Source organism: Mytilus trossulus, chromosome 14 (genome assembly GCF_036588685.1).
Source record: "Mytilus trossulus isolate FHL-02 chromosome 14, PNRI_Mtr1.1.1.hap1, whole genome shotgun sequence".
In the NCBI taxonomy this organism is placed as follows: Eukaryota; Metazoa; Mollusca; class Bivalvia; order Mytilida; family Mytilidae; genus Mytilus; species Mytilus trossulus.
In genome coordinates, this window is record NC_086386.1 from 66,483,094 (window position 1) to 66,508,276 (window position 25,183).

At 32.4% G+C, this 25,183-nt stretch overlaps 1 protein-coding gene across 2 annotated transcripts in view; it reads left to right on the forward strand.

The window, feature by feature from the left end:
* Positions 1-5,323: 5,323 nt before the first annotated feature.
* LOC134696333 (dynein regulatory complex subunit 4-like) overlaps positions 5,324-25,183 on the forward strand; it is a 45,506-nt gene continuing 25,646 nt past the window's right edge. For both annotated transcript variants that reach the window (XM_063558059.1, XM_063558060.1), the window contains exons 1-10: positions 5,324-5,390; positions 12,489-12,603; positions 13,569-13,637; positions 16,246-16,293; positions 17,494-17,547; positions 18,512-18,547; positions 19,115-19,168; positions 20,948-21,007; positions 22,365-22,496; positions 23,720-23,899. In XM_063558059.1, the coding sequence (XP_063414129.1) occupies positions 12,545-12,603; positions 13,569-13,637; positions 16,246-16,293; positions 17,494-17,547; positions 18,512-18,547; positions 19,115-19,168; positions 20,948-21,007; positions 22,365-22,496; positions 23,720-23,899 (692 nt within the window). In that variant the 5' untranslated portion in view covers positions 5,324-5,390; positions 12,489-12,544. The remainder of the gene's footprint in view (positions 5,391-12,488; positions 12,604-13,568; positions 13,638-16,245; positions 16,294-17,493; positions 17,548-18,511; positions 18,548-19,114; positions 19,169-20,947; positions 21,008-22,364; positions 22,497-23,719; positions 23,900-25,183) is intronic.

The following is a 25,183-nucleotide window of genomic DNA, read 5'->3' on the forward strand; positions in this document are numbered from 1 at the left end:
TTTCTTGCACCAGATGCTTATGGTGAGTGTAGACGGGGTTGTCTGCTGCCTGTTTGTCGCCAATTATTTTTTTTTATGCTAGAGTCAAAACGTACGATTTATGTATTTAGATATTTAGATATTAGCTATATAAAATCCTGCCAATTGATATTTTATTGTGTGTTTTTCTATGTTGTGATGTTATGCTATTGTTTCAGAAAAAGGAAGAAGGTTTGATATCATTAAAAAGTTTAATCCCGCTGCAAATGTTTGCACCTGTCCTAAGTCAGGAATCTGATGTACAGTAGTTGTCGTTTGTTTATGTAATTTATACGTGTTTCTCGTTTCTCGTTTTTTATATAGATATTAGACCGTTGGTTTTCCCGTTTGAATGGTTTTACATTCACTAGTAATTTTGGGACCCTTTATAGCTTGTTGTTCGGTGTGAGACAAGGCTCCGTGTTGAAGGCCGTACATTGACTATTAATGGTTTACTTTATATATAAATTGTTCTTTGGACGGAAAGTTGTCTCATTGGCACTCATACCACATCTTCCTATATCTATATATATATATATATAAAACGTCTGAACAATAGTCAACGATTTTCCCCACGAGAGCGCTGGATCGTTACAAGTAACGATACATGTACACAATAAAATAAATTATATAAACGCCTAAAAAGTGTACATAACAACACCAATAACATAAAAAGGAACTATAAATGTAATTATTTATAAATATTTTGGATAACAGATATCATTCATCGGTATATATGATTGTGATGTTGAATGAATCAATTATCAGTCTACTTAGATTAAGCTGTTACAATCTTGAAATTTAAACAATAAAAAAGTCAAACCGAACATCAGGTATATATATATATATATATATAATATTAAGAAAAAGAGTTGTATATATTATATATACAACTCGTCTAAACATCAACCCAACAATGTTAGATCTGTAAATTTGCTTATATAATATACATAAATGTCATTCACTTTATAGGTAAACGGTTACACATTTTATTTACTCTTAGATTTAATCTTAAATTGCCATTTTGAAATTATCTTGTATATTTGTTAGGAACATGGAATATTGTTCCTTCTTTCCGCAAGTTTTGACTATTCTTTGTAGAATTTGAAACCACTCCCCACGATTTTCTGTAATCACACGAAGGTAAAGTGTTACTATTGCAAGTAAAGCAATGACTAGTTAATGATGGAATATTTGCAACAAGAAGCACATCTGCTATAACGCTTCATCTCCCGTCATTTAACATCTACACTGAGCAATCAATAAGAGCTTCTCAAGAAATGCATATATTTAATAGCTCAAACATTCGCACGTATCATGTATTCATCAATACATGTTACCTTCATTTTCATATACGGCGTGTCGATATCCGTTGGAAGATCATTATGGTGTGACTCGGTATTTTCTTATTACTATCATTTTTTTCTTCTACAATACACATGCACGCAGAATCTAAATTGATATCAAATCTAACACCTATTTACGAATTTTTGAAGTTTCGGGTTATGCCTTATACAAAGAATAATACCTCTTCGATTAGAAAGCAGAACTATGTGCTAATGTCATTAGATTAAATCAGTTTTCAAATTTTCTATTATGTCTTGATTTATATTTAGTGACCAGGAACCTATTATTTATCTTACTTAGTTTACAGTATGGGGTTCTGGTTTGTTGAAGGCCGTATATACTTGGTGCTGTATTATCTGTTTTAATAAATTTTTGATAAGTGGACATGCTCGACACATTTATAAACTAGAAACCATATAAGGGGGATATTGCTAAGTTAGTTGGCTTCGAGGAGAACATTTTTGAAAAAAGTTAACGACGACGGATGCCAAGCGATCACAAAAGGTCATATCAATCTTTGTCTAAGGTGAGCTCTAATGTCACAAGATAGATTATTTTTATAATTTGACTTCTTAAGGTTTAAAATAATTTGAATATGATTTTATAAAAGTACTTTAAATTCTTCAACGCATACAAAGCAACCACAAATTAAGTCCCAAATTCCATTGCCAAACATTTGTAAATATTCATCGCCTTTGATTAAGTAACTAAGTTTACAATCAACTGCATGTTTTAAAGTATACACTTGTCATTTTGTGGGATTTTCTCGCGTCGTTGAAGACCCATTGGTGGCCTTCGGCTGTTGTCTGTCCTTTGGTCGGTTGTCCTCTTTAACATATGGGGAATATTTCCATTATCAATTTTACTTAATTGTATCCGAATTAAAAATGCCGAGAGTTTGCTTTAAACTGCAGTTTCTGTATTTTGCTATCTTCCAATACAAATGTTCCTCAGTTAATATAAAAATTATTAAGATTGACATTATTCGACTGAAATTCTGTAGGAAGTGACGTTATGAAGTATCCTTCATAAACACATACCTCCTTTTAGAACAAGTGAGCTAATGCCTTTATCTAGCAGCGGTCGTGACGTCGTTCAAGTTTTCAAAGATTCGAGCTCGATCATGCTTACATTTATAGAACTTATTGTACTCTTTTCAACAATGTTTGTCTTTTAGCTATGAGCTTTTAAACTACACAGAGATATAAAAAAAAGTAAGAAAAAATTGTAAATTAAAAAAAACCCAATTACTATGAAAGACGGGGTCTTTGGGTAACTACTACGATTCTGGCATTTAATGCATGGTAAACCTATAAATATTTATATATATAGCAAAACTTGATGTGTATACCATATATGATATAGACAAATTGAAACTATGCACATTGATCGACTAATGTCCAGCAAAACGTTTAATTAGAAAAGATCTACAATTATCGCATTCAACAAAAATCATCAACTGATTCCTTTTTTGGGGTTAATGTCCTTAACTAATACTTTTGTATTAAGACTCACGGCAACCTCCAGTTCTATAATTTTTGAATTGTTAAGTGAACTTAAAAACATCAACGAAACGTAACATATAACCTTATTCCAACTTAAGTAATCTATACTATTAAACGAGAAGACCTCATTTTGGGTGTCGCTTCTCTTCTTTCCACAATAAACTAATCTTCATGCCTTTGTGTCCTATATGTACAGTGCATAATCGCATTTGTCATCCATTCATATGATTATCCAGATTGAGTTATTTTGGGAGAAAAACAAGAAAAAATGCGTCCGGATATGTTTCCGTCATTGGACGAAATTTTAAGTCAGATTAGACTTCCTGTTTGCGTTTTCTGTATACTTTTATCATACATATACTACGAATAAAGTGTATTTTCTGTCTGATATCCATCATTGGAACAAATTTTAATTCAGATGAGACCTCTCGCTTGCGTTTATTGTATACTTTGAAACAAATACATATACTAAGAATGAAGTGTATTTTCTGTTTGATACCATTTTCAAGTTTACTATCCACGGCGGTCACAGAGATTATTAAATAGAGAGTGTCTGTATAATATATCAATGACCGCCGTGGATCGATTATTAAACTGAGAATTGAATTTAAAACAAAATATACTTTATTTATAGTAATAAATGAAGCAGGACCTTTTCGGGACGTCGGGAACGGGTGTTTTTAAGATCGAAATTTCAGGATTGACCATTTCGGGATACGGGATTTCTTTTTTCAAATTTCAGGTTGTCGAGATATTTAATTTATAATAAATTCGGAACCTCGGGATTTCATGTTCTTAAGACCGGGATATCGGGATCAGGACCCCTCCCGGTGCGACCCCCCCCCCCTTAATGAATGTTCATAATATACAGATATGTAAGCGCTAAAATTATCAGTGTGACATTCAAACCTTTTCGGGATACGGGATTTCTTTTTTCGAATTTCAGGTTGTCGAGATTTTTTTATTTATATTAAATTCGGAACCTCGGGATTTCATGTTCTTAAGACCGGGATATCGGGATCAGGACCTCTCCCGGTGCGATCCCCCCTTTTATGAATGTTTATAATATACAGATAAGCGCTAAAATTATCCATGTATCATTAAAATTAATAGAGAACTAACAAAAAAAAAGGATTTCTTTTGTGGAAAAAGGAGGAGCCGGGCTAGAAAAACAATTATCCTGTCCCAAACTAGATATGACGTTTGATACCTTTTCTGAAATTCTCCAGTCATAAAGTGTTTTACAAAAAAAGAAGATGAGGTATGAATGCCAATGAGAAAGCACTGCGCAAGAGACCAAAATGACACCGAAATTAACATTTAAAGGTCACCTTACGGCCTTCAACAATGTGCAAAGCCGATACTGCATAGTCCGAGGCTGATATAAAAAGCCCCGAAATGACAATGTAAAACAATTCAAACGAGAAAACTAACAGCTTTATTTATTTACAAAAAATGAACGAAAAACAAATATGAAACACATAAACAAACGACAACCACTGAATTACAGGCCCCTGACTGGAATGTTCATAATATATTACATGTATGTTCATAATGAAATTAATAGAAAACAAAAAAATAGGAATTTAGAAAATAAAGAAGGAGGGTTAAAAAAAAACATTTTCCTGTCCCCAAGTACCTATTACTTCTGATACTTTTCTTGAAATTCACAAGTCAGTAAATCTTCCTACAACACTTTACATTCTTTCAACCACGCTCTAAATGCCCGCGATTTCGCGGGTGTGTTCTAGTCTATATTAACAATCGTATGCATTGGTAAAGACGCGGATTTATGGTTGTTTTTCTTCTTCTGTATACTGAGTGGAGTTGTCAAGAGAATGCAGTGACACGATCATATGTTTTTCTCTACAGCACCACAAAGATTTGTATAGTGAGATCCTTGAGCACCACCGTATAACGCGATATCATTTAAGATTTTTGGATATATACCTAAACAATAACACGTAGATCAGTGAGTGGAATAAAGGTGACGACTTGCTTTTATTCTTGCCTGTATTTCAATAGACTAGTATACAGACTTAGTACACATGACGTATTAAAATTCCAATATGCTTTACCAACTCTTTTGACCCGACTGAGTAAAAGTTAAACCACACCTCACGACTCGCGGTCAATTGTTTATATTTATACACTATCGAAATTGATTTCTGTTTTACTTTTTACTCGCCCCAATTGTACATGAAATATTTTCCACTGAGCATTGAGCGAACGATAAACAATTACAATTGATTGATATAATTTTACTTTGGAGAACTATGTTAGAAATTAATATTCCCATACAAAAATGATTTTTTTTTGTCTCATATATAGAAGCTGTCCCTTTCCATAATCTTTGTGGGTTTTACTAATTTAAAACTTTAGTATGATCTATTTATAAATTAATAAAGGTGAATATTCATAAGAGTTATTTAAACACAGTACGTTTACACATGGTAGACTAGTTGTTGCCATGGACGGGTAAAAGAATAACAGGAAGTAAATTTAACCAAGTTTGAAACGGTAAGTAAATAATTATATAAGAAATGTTCTCTACTTATTTTCGTTGATAACATTTATATTAAATAATATTTTTTTTGCATGTACACGTTGTTGTAAACATGGTTAAGTCGATCACCATGTATGAATATTTGAACACCTCTTTGATCTGAAAAAGATCAAATACACAATGAGGGTCGGTTGAAAAAAAAACAAAACACAAGAGATGATTTCAGCTTTCTAATTGTTAATTTTTCTATTTCTAAGTAGCAACATTCCTGCAGCACCTGCATACGGTGTATATATCTCCAAATTGATACGATATTCCAGTGCATGCATTTCCTATCATCATTTTCTTGATAGAGGTTTGCTGCACAAGAAAGCTATTAAACCAAGAGTTCCAAATAGTGCAGTTGAAATCATCGATTCATAAATTTTACGGACGCCATCACGAGTTGGTTGACCGTTATGGAATAAGCGTTTCACAAATGATATCGGATATTTTCCTTACGTCTTACCTACCCTCTTCCCTTTCATGAATGTGACCTACCGAATTAGACTATTTACCGGATTTTTTTTTTATCACAAAGCAACACGACGGGTGCCACATGTGGAGCAGGATCTGCTTACCCTTCCGGAGTACCTGAGATCACCCCTAGTTTTTGGTGGGGTTCGTGTTGTTTATTCTTTAGTGGCGTAGTAGGTAGAAAAGAGGTGGTGATGGTGCTTGTGACGGGTCTGCTACAAGTTTGTGATTGGTCATGAAGTTTTTAGGGAACATCAAACGTTTAATTGAAAAGTAATTAATGTAAAACAAAAGCTGTGGAGTGGCATCCATAATTTTGATAGATTCTACTGGAATGTAAATGCCAATATGTACCATTTTATGTAACAAAGGAATACATCAAACATGTTTGGCTGAAACATTAAACGATAATTCTGTTCATAGTTAAGAGTAGAGGTTTCCTATGATTATTACATACCATGTTACTCCCCATTCTTAAACTAACGTCAGCTTTATATTTTGCAACAACGCGGTCACAAGTAAAGTTAATCTGGAATATTATGTTTTAAAGTTTAGGAATTTTGTCTCACATAACAGAATCAGAAGTAACAATTGTGTAATATTTTAATGGTTTTTGCTCTAAAAGTTCATACATTAAAATATTCTAAACTTTGTATATATATGTAGGACACAATTTTACGGCAGATTCATAATCTATGGCAAATGTGACGTCATGCCATTACATCCCAAATCTATGGCAGGTTTTTTAATTTCCTAATCTATGTCGGATTTTTGTTGATTCCAAATCTATGGCAATTGTTGTGCAAATGGAAAACAATGCAGTACATACTCATGACCGATTGTCGTTTTGATATTGATCAGCTGACCGTTGGGTTTCCCGTTTGAATGATTTTGCACTAGTATTTTTGGGGCCCTTTATAGCCTGATGTTCGCTGTGAGCCAAAGCTCCGCATTGAAGGCCGTACCTTGACCTGTAATGGTTTATTTATAATTTTTAAGTAGGACGGAGAGTGGTCTCATTGGCACACATACCACATCTTCGACACATTCCTATATCTATGTACGACAACGGGACCATGTATTTAAACATTTGTGTAATAAACATACCATAATGATCAACCAACACATTTTGAAAATGATGAATTTATAGAACTTAATACAGACTTAAAGATTAAAATTATGGGCCCGATAAAAATAAACATTTTTTTAAATATGTGCATGGTACCTGTTTACCCCATTCATTAAACCAACTAGTAAGTCCCTTATCAAACAAGAAAGCAGACTATATAACAAAAAGAACAGTTTGAATTTTCACATAACGTTATTTCAATGTTAATACTTTTTTTTAATTGATGACAATCAAATTGGTATCCAGTAATTTGATCTTTCACTTTATTGCTATAACTTTGCCAGCCGTGAAATATTCATTATAAATCGTTTTCTAAAACATCCGGTAAAGAAAACAGCGGCGTCCTTTAATATTCAGGATGATAAATGTCCCTCTTTCAGATAAAAGGTCACATCTTCCCTAAACCATCCGCAAATTGTTGTCTAGGGCAATACCTTGATTTGGAAGAAATCTATGGGTTCCACCATCGTAGATCATCGTAATCGGTTACGACGATGTAATATGGCGTTATTCAATTTTGATGTTCTGAAAAAGATCTGCAATATATTTGGGGAAAACAAAAATTTGCCATAGATTTGATTTATTAGACGTTTGTAACGTCACATTTGCCATAGATTGTGAATCTGCCATATTATGGAATTCGCCATAGATTTGAGTCCTGTATATATAAATAAAAAGATGTGGTATGAGTGCCAATGGGACAACTCTCAAAAAGGTTTATTCGTATCTTGGTACAGGGCACCGATGATTTCTTTATATAATCTCTGCGTGTTGGTTTCTGTCTCATTAAGGAGGCTCGCGGGTATGAAATTTTCAGAAAAAAATCAAACATTTATTTTTCATTACAAATTTTATTAATTACCTTAAGAGGTTGTTACTTTGTCGTATGGTACAAGAATTATTCCAAAAAATCAATACGTGTTGGCCCCAGGTGACTTTTGAAATGTAGATATCATTGAAAAAGCTCCAAATTATCTCCCTTTGGTGCAAAAATGCCATTTTTTGGCATTAAAATTTAAATATCTTTTTTAACTCATCGGTGACCTATATTTTTTATTGTTGTTTTCAAATAAGCTGTACATAAACTAGATAATTGTAAAATTTTAGCGATTTCTGTAATTTAGTTCTTTTTTTATTTCGATATTACCGCTATTTCTCCTATTAGTTCAACAGAACAAAAGGACATTAACAAAAATATATGCTTCTTTCGAAGGCAGATTGTGAGCGTAAATGAACGGTGACCTCATTTTTTTATTTCATTTTTCTATTTGGTATTAGATAAAGTTCATTTATAGAAAAATATAGCGAAATCTTATATTAAATAAAAAAAATGATTTAGACCCGCGAGCCCCCTTAAATGAGCTAGTCGACTTCCTGTCTGCGTGTCTAAGGCCTGGAACCTCGTCAACACCTTTCGTTTGACATGATTTAAAATTTGTGGTAAAATAACTAGTGTTTGAAAATTTCATTTTAATGGCAGATTTTAAAACCGAAATAGCCATACTTTGGACTGGGAAATCCATTTTTAAAATGTTACCGATTTATACACTGTGATGCACTCGACATCGACCCGATACGATTATCCAAGTGTGTTACTACAGCTTTGCTGATATGTATCTAACTAAAAGTTATTGCGACTAAAAAGTAAGATCTCAAAAATACTAAATTCCGAGGAGAATACTAAACTGAAAGTCCCTAATCAAATGGCAAAATCAAAAGCTCAAAAGCACTAAACGAATGGCTAACAACTATTATATTCCTGACTTGGTACAAACATTTTCTTAATATGTAGAAAATTGTGGATTAAACCTGGTTTTATAGATAGCTAAATATCTCACTTGTATGATTGATTGATTGATTCTCTTTATTTCCTCCATTGTACTGAATATTTACATTTTATAACACAAATATACTAATTACAAGAAATGAACAGCAAATAATTACAGACTACAATTAAAGCACATACAAACAAACGAAAAAAAACCCCAATGTTACTTATATATATGTATATCTATATGCTACATTTGTTTAGTTCAGATATTTCAGTGACCAAACTTAAACCTATGCTCAGATAATTCGCCTTTAAATTTTCCGTACAAATGAAATATATGATCTGCCAAGCAACACATCATGTTTCCCCAGTTGTCAGAGTTCACAGATTGCATAAAATCTGTAATACCACCAAGTAAGGCTACGATTATATCGCTATCATTTTGCTGAAAAAAAATCGTACAGATTCCTGGACTGGTCAAACATCAACAATTCCGTAAAACATGTTATTTCTTGCATCCAAAAGTTTTTCACAGTATAACATTAAGTGTTGAACTATATCTGTAGAATGTCGCATCAAATTCCATTATATTAACAACTATGTGTGAACAACACAAACAGACATAATAGGTAAAAATGTCAAAATAGGGGTACAGCAGTCACCATTGTGTTATAATCTTAGTCACTATAAAAACAAACAAAAATACAACAAAGAAGCATAAAAGGCATATAGACAAAGCACGTTAGCAAACATGGAAGACAAGAATACAAAGAAAGCCGTGGTGTAGTGGTTATTGCATTTGACTACTAGCACAAAGGTTCCTGGTTCGATTCCCGTTCCGGGATGAAAGTTACAGATACTGAATTTACGACTCTCCATTGACACTATTTGCGAGTATGGTCATAAGGAAAGGATGATAGTCCGTCGGAAGGGGACGATAAATGGCTGACCTTGAGATAGTCATATATATCTCTTGCACATTAAACACACTTGTAGATTTCGAGAAAGAGCTGACTTATATCTCTACAAGGCAGCACTCGCACCCGCAAAGTGGAAATTGATTAACATAAGTTGCAAAACTTGTTTCCGAATCCACTATTTATAAATAAGTTTAAACAAAGAATAAAAAAATTACAATATCACAATAACACAACGACGGGATATATAAGAACAGAGCCACGTCATAAAAAAACCACAAAAAGACACATAGAAAATTTAAAATGAAAATCAAGAATACAAATATTATTATAGTACAATAACACAGAGACGGGATATATAAGTAGAGTCACGTCATATGTATAAAACAAAAACACAAAAAAGACATAAAGATAAACCACATTAGAAAAAATAAAATACAAGAATACAAAAATTATCATATACAAATAACATTGCAATGACAGAATGTAAAGTCCAATGGATTTCACCAAAAAAAACCAAAACCAAATGATGAGGTCGTATTGCACTTTTCTAATGTGATTTTGAATTATGAATCTCTAAGAATATCAAAAGCAAAGGATTTCAATAGCTTCGGGGTACATCTCTGATGGAGAGGGGTCGGGCACCGTCATTGTAACGCAAGGAGTGCGTTTTATACAAAGTGTATGCACTAAACATATATATATATATATGTGGCTCTATATAAGGGGACTTGCTTCTGTGTCCCCCTTTAACCGCTCTTGACTAGTACATTATGCACAATAAAACGGGTTCCCTTAGTGTAAGTAGTTGTATTGAATGGTACATCATATAGCATGCAATGTTATTTATCGCTATTTTGTGCATTTTCCCTTTGATCTTTTTTTGTGATAATTTTCATATCATGCTTCTCGCTTGATATGGAAGAATTATCGCTAGAAACTAACGAGACCACGTGGCATTGCTAACGAAATTGACATTGAAATTGACAATGTCAATTTCGTTAGCAATGCCACGTGGTCTCGTTAGTTTCTAGCGATAATTCTTCCATATCAAGCGAGAAGCATGATATGAAAATTATCACAAAAAAAGATCAAAAGAAAAATACACAAAATAGCGATAATCAACGATAATCTATAAATATACAATAACTGTTTAGTGTCTTTAAATATTAGCTGTATTTGTACGAGGCTATGAAACAAGGTGTATGCGAGTTTTAAGCGAGCTTCTACACCTGTTTCGAGTTATTGTTTTTTTTTATCCTGGAATTAATTCTGTATATTATTTGTGTTTTGAAAGACACAAAACAAATGTTTTGCATTTATTTTGGATTTGAAATCCCTTGAGGCCCGTGTAGTAATACGACACAGTAATCACACATTCAGCGGAACACGGATCGCTCAAGATGAATAATTATCTATTTCAACACAACAACTAATTTCAACAGTAAAAACAAATAACAAAACATTGTCCAATTTGAAACAGGAGTGTACGATTTGTCCTACGCTTCAGACTCGACATTCACAGTCTAAACATGCATGCTGAAATTGACATGGTTGTTTTTTTATTACATAGACAATAATCGTGCATTGACTTGACATATCAACGATATAAGGATGAGGCTTAGAAACGGGGAAATGCGAGGCTGTGCCGAGCATTTTCCCCGTTTAGGGCCGAATCCTTATATCGTTGATATGTCAAGTCAATGCACTATTATTGTCTTTATACTGCAATCTAGAAAAAAACCATTTTAAATTGTTGTTTAGTGCGATAATATTATTTATATGATTTAGATATTGGGAAACATCCTTCTTTAAAAATGCCTCATATCACACAGGCGGAGAAATATACAAACGATGAAATGTACATCATTACCGGTTGTTGAAAACCGCAATCAATGTTTAAACGAATTGTTTACAGACTAGAATGTCAACAATGAACATAAAACATCATGATTTGTAGGTTGCAAACAAAAATATTAATAATAGAAATGTGTTTTCCAAAAAATTGTAAAAGAAACAAGTTTGAGTCGTTAAACGCATCGTTGTTTACATTGGAAACAAAAACAGGTTGAAGAGGTCGTATGAATAATTAAATATAATTTCGACAATTTCTATTTAAATATTCATGAGGAAAAGTGATATCAGGTCAGTGACTGTATATGACATAGAAATATATGGTCAACGCATTTTGACTGCTCAAATAGAACGAGTGCAGTATAAACAATCATACTTTCAAGTTTTAAAATCTATAGTTGTCATCGTAGAAAAGACTGCTGTTCATGTGTGTATGCAGGGGCGGAACCAGCCATTTTAAAAATGCATTGATCGGCAAAAAAAGGGGGCTTCCAACCCCCCCCGGACCCCCAAACCCCCTTTTGGACCCGCCAATAATATGTTATCAGAAAATTGGGGTGATTACTATTCCTCTTAAGAAATGTTTGAAAACTAACAGAACGTTTAAAGGAAATCGTTAACTCGAAATTTATACGGCATTGGATTGCGACTGCAATACACATTCTGAGATCACACAGGTTCATGCAATACTCAGTCCGGCAGTTTTAAAGCGATATCTGTATAGTATACAGATATAGCATAGCGATATCTGTAGGGCTGCATCTGTATAGTAGAACACCCAATTGCAGGATAAATAGTTATTTTCACTGTCTTACCGTACAAACAGGTACTTATATAATTATCTGTTCAAGTACAGCTGCTAATTCCGGAAGGTCATATTTCATGTACATACATAATTCTGAATCTTCGTTTTTTTTTCTTCCAGATAAAAAAAAGGACTTTTATGCAAGATGAAAACCAAATAGTATAGCTAAATTGAATATGTCGAGCAAAGTAAAACCTAAGCCAGTAGGTGCTAAATCGAAAGGAGTTAGCTCAAAGTATGTTTCTCATTTATTATCTATAAAATAATATTACATGCATTTTAACGTGTGACGAATATTTTGGTCTTGAAAGTGGTATCTAGTCACTATATATGTATACTAAAATGAACGGCATGTAACATTGAATAAATACTGCACTAACATACGGCGAGACAAATTTAACTATCTACAGTGGAGAAATATCTCATCACATTCGATGCAGTGGTAGAATATATATTTAATTTTAACTATGATATCGATTTTATTTTTTGCAAATGACACGTTTTTATGGAAGAACGTCACCAGATATACGACCAGGCATTTTGACGCTTAATACAAAAGAAGTTGTGCTAACATCCATGTCCTTTGGTATATTGTAACTACTTTTCGCATCGACAATCCTACCTGATCTCCTTAATTTCTATATTGGAGCATCCACATGCATATATTGGAGCATCCCGTCCGCAGGTATATATTGGAGCATCCACATGTATATATTGGAGCATTCACTTCCATATATTGTAGCATCCACATGTATATATTGGAGTATCCACATGCAAAATATCTCAACATAATGTTGAAAAGAAGAGGTATTTATTTGAAACCATAAAGTCCTCCTTCCCCACTGAACTAGAGGTTAACCACACGCTACAACAGGAAGTGTAACTGTGTCTTCTCAAGGTTTCATGTCCGTATTATTTAGCTTATCCATGGTCATCAATTAGATTTGTAGATAAAGCACTACGTGTACGTCTTCCCTAGAAGATTTGCTTTATAAATTTATCTGAACTGATATTATTCTTTTTTAACGCGTTGTTTGAGACGAGTTGTGGATGTGCTTATCATGCTAGGTTATTGTTAAAAATACTAATCGTCAGTTACTTTATTATTATTCTAAGGTATAGGCGCTGGTATTTTATATGTAAGATTTACGCTATTTTGTCTGTAGACTTAAATAGTTATCCTTTCTTTTATCATTTCAGTAAAAAAAGTAATGGTCAACCCATTCCGGTAAAGTCAGCAAAAGGAAATCAAACAAATGCTGACAACAGGTAATGAGATATTTAAATCAGTCTTGTGCGAGAAGTATTAGATGAATTTAACTTCCCCTTATTCGTTAAAGGGGCACTAGCTGTCAAATTCATACTCACCTATTTTAATCAAGTTCTGATATTTGATTTTTAAAAATGCAAAACATTTATCCAAACTATTAAAAGTTTGAAATAAGCAATGAATAGGGTACGGGCATAAAAATACGTAGCTTCGTCTCGTGCTTATTTTAGTCGAGCTGCACCCGCAAGTCATCCGATGACCATATAAGCGATGTAAACATAAAAGATATAAATTGATTAAGGAAACTCGTGATGTTGGATTTTCCAGGTCTATTTAATTTCATGTAATAGTTGAAAATTAATGTTTATCATCGTTTTTACCTATATATAAGAATGATTTTTTTGTGGATCGAGTCAGTCAATTAAATGATTTACCTTTATCTCACTTTCAATGTTGACATTCTCTTTCTTTAGATAACTTTACACATACAACTCACGTGACATCCATCTCAAACAAAGGGGTTAAATTGGAGTTCACATGAATACAGGTTCTCTTATTTGCAAGTGAATAATTGGTAATCAATGTTTTTTATGGCCCCTTGTCCGAAATTCCGTCATTCCGCAACAAACTGACATATTCTAGTCTGCCCTTATATAAAATAGTGATTTTTTTAGTGTTCTATCGAACTTTCGAAAAAAAATACCTGATAACCGTTCAGACAAAAATATTATGTTGAAAAAATCTTACAGATACAGCAAGTGATTCTTAATAGCTATAAGACACATTTTTCTTTTAAAATACAACTTTTAAATCTTACGGGAAACTATTCCATGCTTAAAACTTTCACTGTAACCTCGCTCTAACTTATCCCCCCCCCCCCCCCCCCCAAAAAAAAAAAAAAAAAACCCAAACAAACAAACCCGCAATACTATTGTCATTCTTATAGTCAGCACTCAATTTTTCACAAACAAATGTGTTTTAAGCTGCTAAAGACATATGATTCAAACGCTCAGAAAGTCGTTTGTTCTATATTTTTGCTCTCCATTTTTATGCAAAACCTTTTACATTTTTATTTTATGGGTTATTGTTGAAGGTCATACGATGACGTATGGTTGTTAACACATACTTCCTTTGGTTTCTTATGGAAATTTGTCCATTGACAACAAACATACCACATCATCTATTTTATATAAGTATTGTATGAATTACAACGTATTTTGGTGATATTGCAAAATGATCGTAATCCCGAACATCGTTTACATATTTTCTTATCTTAAAAGGGGACAAGAAGGGTTCCATTAACAGGCCAATAAATCAGATTACAGTGAACTTTAAAAAATAAATAAAAAATAGGGGTATTTTTTCTGTCATAATAACAGTAAACAGATTCACAACAATGTCAATTTCAAGAAAGCAGACAACAGTTAATTAGTCAATAACAGTACAGCATCAATGATCTTGAATATATGCCACTTTTAACAAAAATAAAAAGGCACAGAACCAGGACCGTTTTTCTTATCACCAGCACAGCGTCAGGACAATTCCGTTTAACGAACTTGAACGACTTTTGCAATATAATATTGTTGTAATATACTTTGCATGGTACTTATGACGCATCTGGGAAAAATTGAGCAACAAAACAGTCGTTTTAGTCCCGTTCTGATACAATGTAAACAAACCCACCAGCACAGAATCAGGACCCACCAGCACAGAACAGGACCAAATCACCAGCACAGAACGTTCTCTCGCAGGACAACCATACCCACCGTGATATAACATGAAGTTACTTTCAATACAATAATGAGCGAGCATTTGTTTCACGCTTCTGAATGTAAAAAACATTTTCAGGTGAAACATGTGACTCGCTGTAATTGCTGAAAAACACCAGTGACCTAGCAAATAGCCAATGGAAATAGTGTTTTGATAAATTACTGGTTGATCTAATTAAATTAACCATTTTCTTATCACTTATTCGTATAATACTCAGTGCAGTGGATAAGAGAAATATCTCGCCATGTGATAAATAAATACTAGGCATAAGACATAAGACATATATTTTATTTTGAATCTTTGCCTGATTTATGTGAATAAAAGCTCATTTCGTGAACCTCCTGTGTAAATCTAAAGTACCTATCATAGTTGACTTCAACATTAATTACCATTGGGAAATTTTTCTTCACAGGGAAAACTCTTTATTCGTTGATCCGTATAGTTTGTAAACCATTATAAACGTTGATACTGCAAGACGAAATTACTGGGTTTACATCACTAAACTTACTGTTGATGACAGACAATCACGTACAACTGGAAAAGCTTTTTATGTCTGGCAACAACCATACTTCCACAACATACCTCTATATTTATACAACATTAAGTAAAAGTTTTCAACATATAATGCTATCGACACCCCTGCTTGTTTTGTCTTATATATTTTGAATGCTTCAGTCCTTTTCGAATAAAAGTTGTAATGCAAATGAAAGGTGGTCAACAGCTATAAAATGTTTGTTAGTTACATAAACACATTGCTAGTTCATTGAAATTGAACAGTTATAATGATATATATGTCGATGAATTATTCTTTCATTAGAAAGGATTTTTTTTTTGCAGAAATGAAGATTCTAAAACAGATGACTCTTTTTTATTCACTGGAAATTCGTAAGTTTTAGATAATTATTTTTTCAGACATGACAGATACATTTTTTTTTGTAAATCAATTGGAAAACTGTTCAAAATAATCAGAAAATTGCAAATGAAAAAAAGAAAATTACGTGTTTAAAACGTTCAGTTCATTTTACAGAGTTGTGATATGTAACACCTTAAACCACTGTCATGGCGTTGTCAGTTACACTTCAACATGGAGCCACTGAAGTTATTAGATGACCTTGTTTCACTATATTTCTGTTCATCATCTTCTTTAATATTTAAACTATGTACCTCTTATATTACTAGAGATAATTACACCTAACTTATCTACATTATACTGTATATGTACTTTTTTTCGCGGTGTATTTATTTTCACGAATTTTGCGATAAGTATATTTTCGCGTAATAATGTAAATGCAAAATTCTGATGCAGATTTCACCCAAAGTTTTTGGTGGGGTTGTTGCTTAATCTTTAGTTTTCTATGTTGTGGCTATTTACTATTATTTGTCTGTTTGTCTTCTTCATTTTTAGCCATGGCGTTGTAAGTTTATTAACGATCTATGAGTTTGACTGTCCCTCTTGTATCTTTCTCCCGTCATTCAGGCATATACAACTATTGAATGAATATGACTGGATTTTCAACTGTGCAGTCATGTTCAGATTGAAATGAACGAAATTTTTTTAGTTTAAGAGTAAAAGAAGGTGTTTCATTTTATCCTAAACTGTAGCAGCAGACTTATATAATATAGTGTTTTATGTCTCTGATAGCAGATGAACTTTGCGTAAAACATGCATAAAAAGTTATTACTGGTCTAAGCCATCAAATTTTAAGATTATAGAATGTTCGTCTGTTGAAAACACAAAACAGCTTTAGACCGTTGGTTTTCCCGTTTGAATGGTTTTACACTAGTAATTTTGGGGCCCTTTATAGCTTGTTGTTCGGTGTGAGCCAAGGCTCCGTGTTGAAGGCCGTACTTTAACCTATAATGGTTTAATTTTTAAATTGTTATTTGGATGGAGAGTTGTCTCATTGGCACTCACACCACATCTTCCTATATCTATTGTAAAAAATCGAAAATCCGAAGATGGTAAAGAGCTTTATGTCAAAAATGCCTAAAATAATTAGCCAAATTCATCTAAAGCCAACTTTGCCTGAGGGAGTTGAAACCTTAGTTTCTTAATAATTTAAATTTACAATTCATTGTTTCCAGACCGGAGGATTTAGAAGATCATTGGTTATCCAGAATTACTGAATTGGTGCAAGCGTAAGATTAAAGATGAAACATAGATTGCTATTGCTTGTTGATTAAGTATAACTCACAGACGTGATTTTGTTTTTGTTAAGCTGACCCCGAAAATGCAATGAAATAACTGACACTAGTATGTAATGGTATAGGAGGATGCTAAAATAAAACAAAACCACTTATTTGGCCTTTTCAAATTACTTAAAATTTCATTTAAATTATTTAGATACATAAGCCATCATATTTTACCTGAAAATAATAGTGCATGCATTGTTTTGGCAAAAAAAAGGTATTAACCAAGAACTGAGACAAAAAACCCTTCTGCATATTGTAGAAAAAAGCTCTCCAAGGATATCCGACTTCTGAATATTTTTTATGCCAGACGAGCATTCTTCCACATGAGACTCATCGCTGGCGCTTGAAACCAATTTGTTAGATTTGTTTGGTAATACTGTTTATCATCAGCGGTTTCGTTTTGTTGGAGCCGCTGCTGATGAACAGGCTCCAATTACGTATACAATTTTCCAAGACTATCACAAAAATACTGAACTCCGAGGAAAATGATTCATCTTGTCATACGTTAACAGTCTTTATTTTTAATCAAGTGCGTTTGTCTCTCCGTTGGGGTTGACATAAAACTTTTTGTCCCAGTTCAGTTTAGACCTATACACTGCGAACGTGTAACAACTATCCTCGGTTTTACGGCTTTGGACGAAAGAGCTACATCTTCTGTGTGGATTAAACTGGTAACATTTATATCAGACTACTTTTTCAAATTTTGACTTGAATGGAGAGTTGCCTTATTGGCACTCATAACACATCTTCTTTATCTATATATGGTAATTGTAATTTACGTTACCCGGATAATCTGAGCATATGTCTTAATTAACAGTCGTACGTTTACATTTTCATTGTCGCCAAAAAATTGCATTAACATTTAAACTATCAAATAATCATGATTATTTTGCTTTATTCTAATTCACAGGAAAAAAAATATATCAGCAGATAGAAAATTTTCAGAGTAAGCTTTTAATCTCTTATTCTGCTTGGAATATTAAATTATGAATTGGCAATTCAAACTCAGTATTTTGTTGAGATTCGTGTTGCTTAGTAATAAGTATTTTGTGTAGTGTTTGTGGACTGTGGTTTTTTTATTTGTCCGTCTTAGTTTGATCTGGATGCTGTATGTGATTATCGAGTAATCGTTTTAAAAAGTCCCAATTTACATTTTGTTCCACTTTATAGCAATTCAACTTAATGTTGCTGAATCTTGTATTTCTGTTATAATGATAAAAATAATTAAAAAGAAAATAGATAAAGCTTTTTTTTCTCGGTAAATAAATCAGGTTGACCTATGACATACGTTTCCCGGATAAATTCTATAAAAGATAAAGTAGGAAATATATTTTTCATCAGTAACCTAATTTTAAAAATAATATAAAAATGTCGGGTAGTGTGATTAAATGCAACTCCGTAAATCGTGTGAATTAAGTTTCAATTGTAATAATTTTATCAGATTATAAAGCATGATATAATTATCCTATTGTACGAAACGTTTCACCCATCTTGTATATATGTTGTTTTTAAGGTCTTTACAACAGATATATGATGCCCTGTTAAAGGAATTATGTACTCGATGTGGGTAAGTGTACCCTTTTTTTAACGCACTCAAAGACTCTTTTGTTTGGTTCGAATATTCACGGTAAAAAAAAAAAATAACAAAAATACCGAACTCCGAGAAAAATTCAAAACGGAAAGTCCCTTATTAAATGTCAAAATCAAAAGCTCAAACACACCAAACGAACTGATAACAACGGTCACATTCCTGACCATGTTAGTATTTTCTATGTAATTTTTGGACACCAACCAAACGATTCACTGCATCTTTTGTGTATGTGAATAATACTTTTTATGTTAATTTGTTTGTGGTACTTGCTTATACTCAATATTTCTTATTTGTAAGTATGTGTAAAACTATGCTCAATTTGTCCTTTTTTGGGTCGCAAAATGGATTTGATATCTTTCGAGAATTGAAAACCTGTTTACATTCATAAAAGGTGTATGTGCAAAGATGCTACTGTTTATACTTTGCACATAGTTACGATTACTTTTGAGCAAAATGCAGCTGAAGTTGTAATAATTCTTTTTTGTATGCACTAACTCACCTACATCTACTTATTTCAATTTATTTACAATTAATACGAAAAGTACCAAAAAATGTATAATATCATAATTGTTCTATTTGTTCTATTTGAGCGAGTGGATTTTTTTGAATTTTTTATTGATGAGTTTTGACTTTTAAAAATATTCTTCATTAAAAATAATAATGAATTCTAAAGGTAATACGGAGGTGTACACGAACATTGATAGAAACCTTTCATATCTTAGTGATATCCCATCGAACTTGAGATAAAGGATACAACATATCCAGTAACTTAGTTATCTTTACTTACATCTAGTTATTGACAATGATGGCCGGTTGAAAGTTAAAATTGACGACAAAAGAGACGATTTTGGCTTTAAAATTATGAACTTCCATTTCTATGTTTCCACATTCCATCTGCACTTACATACGGAGTATATATCTGCTAGCTGATACGAAATTCCAGGGCTTGTATTTATTATCATGATATCCTTGACAGAGGGTTGCTGCTCACAAGGTAGCTTTTAAACCATGAGTTCCAAATGGTGAAGTTGAAATCATACCTTCGTTAGTAGTAAGGATGCCATCACGAGTTGGTTGGCTGTTATGAAATATCCGTTTCACAGATGATAGCGGAGATGTTTTAATTATCGTAACTACGATTCCGTCCCCTTGCCCGAATGTGATCTACTATATTAGACTTATTATCGGGTTTGTACTAACATGAGCATCACGACGGGTACCACATATTAAACAGGATCTGCCTACCCTTCTGGAAAAGTAGTCGACCCGAGTTTTTGGTGGTGTACGTGCCGCTAAGTCTTTAGTTTTCTATATTGTGCTTTGTGTACTATTGTTTGTCTATTTTTCCTTTTTTAGGCAGGTTGTTGTCATTTTGTTTTTCTACTGTTTTAATTTTGAATTTTCTCTTTTGATATCTTTCGCCTGTCTTTTTTCATACGAACCAAACTGTAGTATGATATATTATTCATGATATGTTCAAATATATATATACTTAAAGTGATAGCTCACCGAGCTTGTTTCAAGATACATCAATGAAAACATGACACGCTCACGATTATACAGGGAAGGCGTCTTTTCGCAATTAACAGTCAAACTAATTGACAGACAAGCTTTAAAATATCAATAGGCCAATGGGATCATTGCCGGTTTTTTCTTGCAAGACATATTGTTTTTACCGTAACCAACTTCCGAGTAGCCTCCAAAAAGCTGGAGAATCTCACACCACTTTAAATGATGTAAATACACACTTTACAGGGTGAAGTTTGATCCAATCTTTGGAAAAGACATTGAAATACAGTTTGACACTAAAGAAAGGTTAGTTGATTAATACATATTTTGGAATACAATTGAGGTTGCTTTTAAAAAGAACAACAAGATGAAATAATGAAAAGTAGTCGACACATTATTATTGAAAGCCCATCACACAGATTGTCGTTTTATAATGTAAAAGCATGTGTAAAAGATGCAAGAAATAGTTTTGAAACGTTATTTTTTTAAACTTTACACCGAACATTGGAGTTCTTACAAATAAACTGTTTATCCCATCGACAGTCATTCTGTCTACGAAGCACATGTCTTCTCCAAGAACTGCATGCTCCATCGACAGTCATTCTATCTACTAGTATGATGCAGATTTTTATAACATATATTAAAAATTCCCACGATAGTATTTCTATCTTAGATTCTTTGATCTAGATATAGTTAAGATAAAGCCCATATCCCTTTCTATAGTCTTTCTATATTGGTGCAAATGGTCAATAATCAATCGGAAAACACAATAATTTATTTCTAACTTGTTGAAATCATAACCACATAAGTCCATCAAACAAGTAATATGATGATAATGTACCCGTGTTTGTCGTGGTTGTGAATTCTTTATAGAAATGAAAAAAAACTGATCTTTTTGCTATAATGACCTCGTTCACTGTCTCGAACTCTTGCCAATAGTATAAAAAAGTAATATCACAAAAATACTGAATTCAGAGGAAAATTCAAAACTGATATCCCTAAACAAATCGCTAAATCAAAAGCTCAAACACATTAAACAACTCGATAATAACTGTCATTTACCGGACTTGGAACAGGCATTATTTTATGAAGAAAATTGGATATTAAACCAGGTTTTATAGCAAGCTAAACCTCTCACTTGTATGACAGTCGCATAGAATTTCTTGTTATTGTCAAGAACGCGACTATTCCTCGGTATGCATCACAAGTTCTAGGGATTTTTTTTTCATTCTTTTAACCGAGGTAAAATTGTTGACTTTATGATGTGCAAGATGTTTGTTAAGTTTGATCGATTAATATTCGAACATATATTTGGTACTTATTTTGAGTCCCTTCCTGCTGAATTGTTATTATTGTTTACATATGAAGCAAAGTTTATAAAAAATCATATAAGAGACAAACAAAAACCCATTTCTCTTACAGATATAATGACGATGTTGTATTACTCTACAATCATTTTTCAGTTTAAGGATATTGAAGAGAGAAGGATCGAAGTCTGCTTTATATTCAAAGTATTCCAAATATTGATATTAACGACCAACTGAATGATATGGGAAATTTTAATGCCGCTAACTTCAATTCATCTATGTTAAATATAAAAAAAGTCAAGTATTCAGAATATTTTAGGGGATATATGTTTACATCTAAGTTATCTGTTTTGCAGCGAAAATAAAAATGAAGTCAACACTTTGGATTTTGAAAAAAAGATATCTGAAATGAAATTGACAATTGAAACTTTGACGAAAAGAAACGAGGAAGTTGAACAACAATTAACCAAATTCAAAGACGAACAAAAGTAAATATAACATAGTTATACGTACCTTGAGGTTTCTGTCAATAAACTCACCATAGATACATGTATTTAGATTTTATATATACGCCAGACGCGCGTTTCGTCTACAAAAGATTCATCGGTGACGCTCGAATCGAAAATGTTTAAAAGGCCAAATAAAGTACGAAGTTGAGAGCATTGAGGACAGAAAATTTCTAAAAGGTAATCTAATCCTGAGGTAGAAAAGCCTTAGTATTTAAAAAATTCGAAGGTTTGTAAACTTTTCTGAATGAGGAAAATTAGAATTAAACATCAGTCATTATATATGACATTAAGTATTTAGCACCACAAAATCAACAGTTTGAAATATTACAACCACAAAATCAACAGTTTTAAATATTATAAAAATAAACACATTAAAAAAAATGTATTCTAACTAACCGGTCATTAACATTTTCAACTATCATTCTTTCTTCAGTAAGACAGTACTTTCAGAATTGCGTATTGAAATATATTCATTTAGCATTCTCAGCATTTAGCGACATTACTGAAAAATCTTCTATCACAATCTTTACAATTTTGCATTAATATCAAAAAGTAAAAACACAAAAATACTGAACTCCGAGGAAAATTCAAAAAGGAAAATCAAAAATCAAAAGGCAAAATCAAAAGTCCAAACACATCAAACGAATGGATAACAACTGTCATATTCCTGACTTGGTACAGGCAAAACCGTTATTTATCTACGCTATAAACTTTTATTCCTTATGCTCAGTTGAAAGATCGAAGACATTGTCTCATCAATCATTTTGGTTTGTTACGTTGTTCGCCTTTTTATCGATTAATACGATTTAAGAGTTGGGTTAATACTAGGTTTTGTTATTATCTACACGAAAAGAGCATTGAAAGTTAATTCAAGATACAAAACATAAGTAAGAGAAAAGGTTAATTGACCTTTTTGAGTTTAAACAAATGACATATTTTATGAAAAGGAAATCTTACTATTTAAAATAAATGAAAACTAGACTATTTTAGTATGAATATTATGTGCATATGCGATATCTTTGAAGGGTTCCAATAAATAGGGTTACATTTTGTGTTGCATCCTACGCAGTACACGTGGCATTACTTCGGATATTTTGAAAATCTTTAGAAACCTTAAAGTACTGTTTATTTTTCACACACCAATAGCGCTATCAGTCAGTGTTAGATTGTCTGTAATAATAAAATTAATATTTTATATTTAGGAAGCTTGATGACAGCAATAAAAAATATCAGTCTGAATTACTGAGTAAGACAACAGAACTCAATGAAATAAAAGAAAAGATGAAAAAATTAGAGCATGAATTAAAAAAGGAAAAAGAAAATCAAGGTGGAAAAGCCAAAGACCAAGTAGAGACGAAGGTTGATAATAACTTACAAAACAAGTATGTGATATTACATTTAAAGCATAGCAAGTAAATTAAAATTTCATTTTTGTATGCAAGCATTATATAAAAAAATATTTTGGAAGACATTTTGAACTTGTCAAGTAGAAAGCTTTCGTGAGAAACTATAGAGAATAGGGGAAAGAGTTGGGAAAAAATAAAGGTTGATGACTATTGTTGGTCTCCTTCATTTTTAACACCTGTATTGGTTTTAAATAATTGTTTAATAGATGTATTACATGTAGTTATATACTTGCTTCTTGTGTGTCAAAAACCTGTCTTCTTATATCTATTGTTACATGTATTGCCCTAAAAGTGATGTTTCTACGATATATATTTAAATTACAGTACCTATAATACAATTATAAAAGCATGGACGACAGAAGAAGCTAACATCTACACACATTTAACAATCACGTGTTATTCGTGTCAATCTATATACTTGTATATGTTTCGATATTTTAATCAATAGAACTACCCAGGCGTGAAGTTGAATTATAAAAAAAATAAAATTAACATTGACATTAATATCTATACATATACTTTAAATTTGCTTATAAATGTATTATTTAAGATAAGCAGAGTCGTATTGGTGACTGATACAAATTTTAAAACATTTAGCAGACAATACTTTTTTTTCAAATAGAGAACAAAAAAAAATCATCAGCCTTTCCCTATTTGTTCCCTATCTTATCCCTGTTCTCGAAATTATAATAATAGTTTTTGGCTCATTCATTAACTATATCTGCATTAGTATCATTAAAATTCATGTCTGAAAAGTGATGATCGATGGTTTAGAAATCGAGTGTATACATATAAACGAGTAAACATACATTGAAAATAAACTCATCATAGATACCAGGACTAAATTTAGTATATATGCCAGACGCGTGTTTCGTCTACAAAAGACTGATAAAGTACGAAGTTGAAGAGCATTTAGAACCAAAATTCCGAAAAGTTTTGCCAAATACAGCTAAGGTAATCTATGCCTGAGGTAGAAAAGCTTAGTATTTCAAAAAAATCAAAAAGTTTTAAACAGTAAATTTATAAATTTAACCATATCAATACAATTCATGTCAGCACAAAAAGTGCTAGCTACTGGGCTTGTGATACCCTCGGGGAAATAAATCTCCACCAGCAGTGGCATCGACCCAACTATCGTGTAACAAGAGTGTATTAATGACCGAAAGACATCTAAAATAACAAAAAAAAGTCACATATTCATGTACTGGTTTTTGAAACACGTAAATAATCAATTTTAAGCAATAATCAATAATAGATACG